Raw genomic sequence first — 8,129 nt, 5'->3', positions numbered from 1 at the left:
GTTTGAGTCGCTCATCTTCTAGACCTTCAGGATGGATATTTTTGGTTGGTGGACTATTCTCAGTCCAGCAGTGACAGTGAGGTGTTTAGAAACTCCAGCAGCACTGCTGTGTCTGATCCACTCATACCAGCACAACACACACTAACACACCACCACCATGTCAGTGTCACTGCAGTGCTGAGAATGATCCACCACCTAAATAATACCTGCTCTGTGGTGGTCCTGTGGGGGTCCTGACCATTGAAGAACAGGGTGAAAGGGGGTAACAAAGAATGCAGAGAAACAGATGGACTACAGTCAGTAATGGTTTTAATGGTGGTGGTTTGAATGTTATGGCTGATCGGTGTATGATAGAGATGAAAAACAATGACTGAATTATAAATATGTGTCACTACTGAGGTACTAAAACGTTAAAATCTTCTCTCACCCGTTTCTCAGTGTCTGAACGTCACCCAGCTGCTCTGGAACTTCGGTCTGGGTCGGGCGTCCCACATCACCCCGGCTCACTTCACCTTCCTGTGTCCTGCGCTGCTGTATCAGATCGACAGCGGCGTGTGTCTCCGCCACACAGACCCCGACGCTCAGGAAGCTAAATACGACGTGCATTTCCTTAAAGGTCATTCAGTCGCTTCTGTATGTGTTATTACTTCTGACAAAAGTATTGGGACGCCCCTTCATGTGTTTCAGCCACAACAATTGCTAACGTGCAATAAATCAGGTATATAAAGGAAACGCTTACACCAGCTGCAGTTGTAGCTTAGCAGTTAAGGTACTGAAGTAATAATCGAATGGTCGTCGGTTCAAGCCCCACCACTGCCAGGTTGCCGCTGTTGGACCCTTGAGCAAGAACCTTCAACCTCAATTGCTTAGAAAACATACTGTCACAGTACTGTAAGTCAATTTGGATAAGTGTCTGCTAAATACTGTAATGTAAATAAAGCTTAGGGAAGAGTTTAGGGAAGGCCCTTTCCTGCCCCTGTGCACAAAGCGAGCTCTATAAAGACATGAAAGACACTCCTGCACCTCAGCCCACAGAGTCACTCCACAGCTCTGGAATGAACTGGAACTCAATCAACTGACCCATACAAATGCTGTCATCTTTGGACTGAATGGGCACAAATTCCCACAGGCATATTCTAAGCCTTGTGAGAAGCCTTCTCAGAATACCGGCTGTTGATACAGCTGAAAGATCACACAGAGGTCACTCTGTTTTAATACCGTTTGATCTGGTGTCCGAATACTTTTGGTCATTCCGTCACCCTCCGTTACGCCCCCATGACTCCCATGGTTCGAACCCGGGGTTCTGGAGCTGTGCAGTAAAACTCAAATCCATAAAGTGCCATGTGAATACACGCTACACTGTATAGCGGAAAGTATGTGGACACCTAAACAAAAGCTTGTTGGAAGATTGTGGAGTGTGTCTGTGGGAATTCGTACACATTAAAAAAGCAGACGGAAGCATTTCCAGGGAATGAAAGCCAGACTGGGTGTCTCTTTTTCTTTCAGCTCTAGGTTGGGCTTCACTGGCGCTGCTTGTGATCAGTCTGCCGTCCCTGTTTGCTCTCGGACTGGCACCCCTGATCCGACCTGCCACCCTCCGGACCTTGCTGTGCCCCATGGCTGCCATGGCAGTGGGCACCCTGTGTGGAGACGCCCTGCTGCACCTGCTGCCCCATGTAAGTAGGTTTATAGTTACACGTGTGTAAGGGACTGTGCTATCGACTGGCCGAGCACCCACACAGACATGATTGATTATGTCCGGTAGTCCTGTGATGGACTGGGACTTTGTCCAGGGTTTATAGCTGTGCTATTGACCGACCGGGCATCCACACAGACACAGATTTATGTTTACTGTAGTGTAGATGGTGTAAACGCGGTTCTGGTTTGTTTGTTGTGCGTCAGGCGAACTCGAGGCCCCACAGCGATCATCAGGACTCGGTACTGAAAGGACTCAGCGTGCTGGCGGGTCTTTACCTGCTGTTCGTGTTCGAGAGCGCGCTGGGACTCCGACAGCGACACAAGGTCAGATTCATACACGCTAACGTTCACGTTATCCAGCGCAAAGCTAAACCGAAATCTGAAATCAGAACGGCGGATGTTCTTATCCCACAGGAATCCAAGAAGAGGAAGCGGGGCGCGGAGGAGGCTCGGGAGATGGAGGCGCTGGGCGGTGAGTATTACAAGATGATTCAGGTCTTTATGGTCAGACGTTTTGTTAGGTGGGATGATAGAGCAGCAGGTTGTAGGAGTGTCACACAACCTCTGCATCACTGGTTTGAACCCTGCCTCTAATCACTCTATATAAAGATGTGAGTGGGTGAATGAATCTTTGAGCGACTGGCGCTCTGTTCCGAGAGTATCCCTGGCATCCATCCAGTGTTTAGGGGTGGTGATGGACCCACCCCGACCATGATCAGGGTGAAACAATTACTGAAAATTAATGACATCACCAACAGTGCTGACATTACGGCCAGGCGCCTACAAGGACAATGATTGGCTCATCAGAAGTAATTAAGGGTCGTTGGGTTCCTCATAAGTGCTGCAGTTACGACCTCTGCTGGCTGATCGATGGTACTGCACTGTGAGACGGGGGGTAATGGAGATCAGCTGCTGGTGCTTCTCTTTACAGCTGTTTGGTTAATACATCGATGTTGTCCATTCTGCAGGTTCCTCTCACGTGGAGCATGCTGGGAGCTCAGAATCTGGTCACGGCCATTCTCACGGACCGCCCGCCCGCGGTTCCTCGGGCCTCAGCACCGTCGCCTGGATGGTCGTGATGGGAGATGGAATACACAACCTGACTGACGGACTAGCAATCGGTAAGGGGTCATGAGGGGTCCAAATTATCGGACAAAAATCATCATCAGGGTCGGAGGTCAAACGTTCCTGTTCTGTCTCTCGTGCAGGAGTTGCGTTCTCTCAGAGCCTGAGCGGAGGACTCAGCACCACCATCGCCGTCTTGTGTCATGAACTTCCTCACGAGCTGGGTACAACACACACACACACACACACACACACACACACTGCTTCAAAAGTATTTGGACACCTGACCATGAGCTTGTTGGACGTCCCATCTCAAAAAGAAATGCTGTTAAAACAGAGTGACCCTCTATGTGAACAACAGCAGCTCTTCTGAGAAGGCTTCTCACAAGACGTTGACATATATCTGTGGGAATTTGTGCCCGTTCGGTCCAAATATTACAGCAAATCAACTATATGCTTTAGAGTTTGCAAATCACACATCAGCAATCACTTGAATTACCATAGCAACAACCTGACAACAAACTAGCAACATCCTCCTGAAATATACCAGTAACCACCTGAAATACCACAGCAACCACCTAGCAACATCCTGAAATATTACAGTAACCACTCACTCACCGCTTATCCAATCAGGGTCTCGAGGGGGTGCTGGAGCCTATTCCAGGTTTCACAGTAACACCCTGAAGACACAAACACACACACACACACATTCACCTATAAGGCAATTTAGTGTCTCCAATTAACCTGACTGCATGTTTTTGGACTGTGGGAGGAAACCGGAGCTCCCAGAGGAAACCCACGCAGACACGGGGAGAACATGCAAACTCCGCACAGAAAGGACCCGGACCGCCCCACCTGGGGATAGAACGCAGGACCTTCTTGCTGTGAGGCGTCAGTACTACCCACCGAGCCACCGTGCCTTCATTACATTAACCACCCAGCAACCACCTAGCAACATCCTGAAATATTGCAGTAACCACCTGAAATACCACAGCAACCACCTAGCAACACCCTAAAACAACATGGCAACCATATGATCTAATGCAGCAACTGCTAAACTCCCCTACAGACCACTTGAATCAACGTGGAAACATGCTTAGCGACACCCTAGAAACTTCCTGTGATACCAAAGCATTTGGCTAGCTGGACCAGAAACGCAATGGAAACCCAGAACAACATAGCAACAGCTAAGCAACTTCATAGCCAGCATTTAAAATGGCATAGTAACTACCTAACAACACAACTGGAATACACTAGCAACCGTTATAGAAACACTCATGATCACTTACAGGAATTTTCAGTAATATTTGAATCACAGCCGTGTGCTGTATCATGTTTCTGTATCATGCGGGCGGGGTCGTAACCTTGTCGTTTTGTGTTCAGGTGATCTGGCTGTGCTGATGTCGGCAGGTTGGCCCGTACGCAGCCTGGCGGTATTCAGTTTGCTCTCCGCGTTGCTGGGCTACGTCGGGGTGCTGATCGGTACCGTACTGGGTCACCAGTGGGCACAGCACTCACCCTGGATCCTCACCATCACCGCCGGAGTCTTTCTCTACGTGGCTCTCACTGACATGGTGAGAACGGCAGACGCAGCTTTTCTCTTTACAGACACACTTTAAGGAACATGCATGTCATGACGGGTATAGAAGTAGAGGCAGTAGGTACAGTGTTGTTGGGTTTGAATGAATCACCATCTCTGCTACAAATATACACCATATTGTTAAAAGTATCTGGACACCAGACCATGAGCCTCTATGTGATCTTCTTGCAAGACTTTGAAACACGTCTGTGGGAATTTGTTCCCATTCAGTCAAGAGATGAAAGCATTTGTATGGCTCAGTTGATGTTCCGGTTCATCCCAGAGCTGTTGAGTGGGGCTGAGGTCAGGGCTCTGTTGCAGGACACTGGAGTTTCTTTAATCTGAGCTTGCTTTGTGCACAGGGGCAGGAAAGGGCCTTCCCTAAACTGATTTCCTTTCTATAATTGATTTATTACACCTGTTAGCAACTGTTATGGCTGAAACTTAAAATAAAAGTTCTGTCAGTCATAACATTAAAACCACCTCCTTGTTTCTACACTCACTGTCCATTTTATCAGCTCCACTTACCATATAGAAGCACTTTGTAGTTCTACAATTACTGACTGTAGTCCATCTGTTTCTCTGCATGCTTTGTTACCCCCTTTCATGCTGTTCTTCAATGGTCAGGACCCCCACAGGACCACCACAGAGCAGGTATTATTTAGGTGGTGGATGATTCTCAGCACTGCAGTGACACTGACATGGTGGTGGTGTGTTAGTGTGTGTTGTGCTGGTATGAGTGGATCAGACACAGCGGCGCTGCTGGAGTTTTTAAACACCTCACCGTCACTGCTGGTCCACCAACCAAAAATATCCATCCAACAGCGCCCCGTGGGCAGCGTCCTGTGAGCACTGACGAAGGTCTAGAAGATGAGCGACTCAAACAGCAGCAATAGATGAGCGATCGTCTCTGACTTTACATCTACAAGGTGGACCGACTAGGTAGGAGTGTCTAATAGAGTGGACAGTGAGTGGACACGGTATTTAAAAACTCCAGCAGCGCTGCTGTGTCTGATCCACTCATACCAGCACAACACACACTAACACACCACCACCATGTCAGTGTCACTGCAGTGCTGAGAATCATCCACCACCTAAATAATACCTGCTCTGTGGTGGTCCCGTGGGGGTCCTGACCATTGAAGAACAGCATGAAAGGTGGTAACAAAGCATGCAGAGAAACAGATGGACTACAGTCAGTAATTGTAGAACTACAAAGTGCTTCTATATGGTAAGTGGAGCTGATAACATGGACAGTGAGTGTAGAAACAAGGAGGTGGTTTTAATGTTATGGCTGATCGGTGTAATACTGTTGGCTATATCACTGCATTAGTGGTCAGTTTTATTCAGCAGTATTAATGGATTATATTTAATTATGATTTGTTCGTGCTTGCAGATGCCGGAGATGCTTCACGGAGAACGAGGTTCACTGGGTCCCGTCACGAGCTTCGTCCTGCAGAGTCTGGGTCTGCTCTCCGGTGGAGCCATCATGCTCTGCATCGCGCTCTTCGAGGAGAACATCGCCGTCAACCTGGGAGACGGATGACGGGACGAGACGAAGGAATGACTGCCAGGTCGAACCGCTTAGGATCTGTAAAGCTGGAAGGACGATTTGGAAGCCGTTTCAGTCGGACTAAGCAGAACGTAATCGATTCTGTGATAGGTTTCACCATGTCTAGGTTCCTGCCGCAACCCTGATGATTGCTTTTAATACGCCATGTCTTCACATCTGTGATATCCACAGCAGGATTCGGTGTGTTATTGGTCTTGTATTATATATTTATACACTGTCGAGTCACATTATTATCACCACTTCCTCCCTGCAGCGTGTAGCTCATGAAGGAAGTCACGCTCAACCGATTTACTGATTATCTTCCCTGGGGCGGATGGGAACGTCCCACATTGGTTGGAAGAGCACGACCAAGACTTCTAAGTACTACCCGGCCCCCCAAATTCCCCAGACTTGAACTCAGTTGAGCATCTGTGAGAACCTACCAGGACCTTGAGTCACTCCCAGCCCGTCTAGCTGCTGTCCGTGCTGCACACACTGCTTCCTCTGGATATCAGCTGCTGCCTGTGACTTGACAGTGTACATGTCTTCAGTCTCATATGCATTAATTATAACAACACGAATCAATTTTTATTTTCCTTTCAGGCTAATAGAACTATTGAACTGCTTTTTTAAATTCTCAATGTCATTAATTAAGAGTTATTCATGTGTCCACTCGGAGCGATATTTCATCAACAGCACAATGAATAGAACAATCATTTTTAGAAATGAATAAATTTAGAAGTAAAACACAAACTTTTAACGATGTACAACAAAATGCTCTCATGTTTCCAGTCAATGAACTGGTCTGTGTGTAAAATCTATTCACGATACGTTAGCAAAGCAGCCGGGGCACAAGGTACTTGGTCTGTTGAGTGCATGGAGCATCTTTTTTGCTTCCTTGAGCTGATCTCAGTGCATCTCATGTAGGTACAAAGAACATTCAGAAGATTCTCATATATGTACATGATAGCCATTGTAGTGGACATGCGGTTAATTGTAATTTACTGCTTCAAAAATAAATATTTCAACAACACAGCGATTGTGTTGCTTCTTAGACGTTGCTTGTTGTGCTCAAATTTTATTTACCAGCAAAGATGCCTTTTAGTAGAAGGATTTTACAGAAATCCCCACAGCAGATGGAACCCAGACGATACCGAGTTGTTTGGTAGCGTCCCCTTAAAAGGCTGTCGTGCATCAATAACAGTAAAACCTATGCACATGGAAAACAGTAACACTGTAGTGACCACCATGCATGAAAGGGTTAATGAGGATGGATTTTCTCTGTATCATCTTTGGTGAGTTTATTTTAATGTTTTGGGCGTGTGTAGTGCGCGTATGTAGGCGTTCATTCAGGATGTTTTATGGTGATGGGCGTCCGACATTCCTTGCATAGTGTGCAGTCTTCTCCTCATATTAAGTGTCGGTCTAGAACGGCCTGTTCTACACGCGTAGATAACCTGGTCTGTACGTTTTCCACAATGTATTTTTGGTTTGTTCCTGACATTGGGGTGAATCTCGTGTAGTTTACTGTTTGTGTGTTCCATCCGAGTTGACATTTACACTGGTCAGGCATAACATTATGACCACCTTCGTAATATTGTGTTGGTCCCCCTTTTGCTGCCAAAACAGCCCTGCAACTGTGATGCTCTGTGTATTCTGACACCTTTCTATCAGAACCAGCATGAACTTCTTCAGCAGTCTGAGCTACAGGAGCTCGTCTGTTGGATCGGACCACACGGGCCAGCCTTCGCTCCCTACGTGCATCAGTGAGCCTGTCGCCGGTTTACCACTGTCCCTTCCTCGGAGCACTGCAGACCGGGACACACCCCACAAGAGCTGCAGGTTTGGAGACGCTCTGACCCAGTCGGCTAGCCGTCACAATCTGGCCCTCGTCAGACTCGCTCAGATCCTCACGCTCGTCCATTTTTCCTGCTTCTAACATCAACTTTGAGGATAAAATGTTCACTTGCGATCTAATATACCCCCCCCCCCCCCCCCACACACACACTAACAGGTGCCGTGATGAAGAGATAATCAGTGTTATTCACTTCACCTCTCAGTGCTCAGAATGTTATGCCTAGTCTGTGTATTTCAAATGTAGTCATTTATAAAGGGTCTGATTTAATTTGAGATTTAATCGTTGTAATTGTAACTACGATCAAATGAAAAATGAATAATGACAATAAAAACAATAATAAAACAGCTGAAAAAGACACGAGAGGATTTTTGTATTAA

At 47.0% G+C, this 8,129-nt stretch overlaps 1 protein-coding gene across 1 annotated transcript in view; it reads left to right on the top strand.

Moving 5' to 3' along the window:
- Nucleotides 1-5,888, top strand: part of slc39a5 (solute carrier family 39 member 5) — a 9,458-nt gene extending 3,570 nt beyond the window's left edge. The window contains exons 4-11 of the mRNA XM_063016004.1: nt 439-616; nt 1,507-1,676; nt 1,903-2,022; nt 2,113-2,170; nt 2,667-2,819; nt 2,907-2,987; nt 4,147-4,337; nt 5,739-5,888. Of these exons, the coding sequence (XP_062872074.1) occupies nt 439-616; nt 1,507-1,676; nt 1,903-2,022; nt 2,113-2,170; nt 2,667-2,819; nt 2,907-2,987; nt 4,147-4,337; nt 5,739-5,888 (1,101 nt within the window). The remainder of the gene's footprint in view (nt 1-438; nt 617-1,506; nt 1,677-1,902; nt 2,023-2,112; nt 2,171-2,666; nt 2,820-2,906; nt 2,988-4,146; nt 4,338-5,738) is intronic.
- The last annotated feature ends 2,241 nt before the right edge of the window (nt 5,889-8,129 follow it).

Source organism: Trichomycterus rosablanca, chromosome 19, assembly GCF_030014385.1.
Source record: "Trichomycterus rosablanca isolate fTriRos1 chromosome 19, fTriRos1.hap1, whole genome shotgun sequence".
Taxonomy (NCBI): Eukaryota; Metazoa; Chordata; class Actinopteri; order Siluriformes; family Trichomycteridae; genus Trichomycterus; species Trichomycterus rosablanca.
The sequence above is the reverse complement of the archived record's forward strand: the minus strand, read 5'-3'. Positions and strand labels throughout refer to the sequence as shown.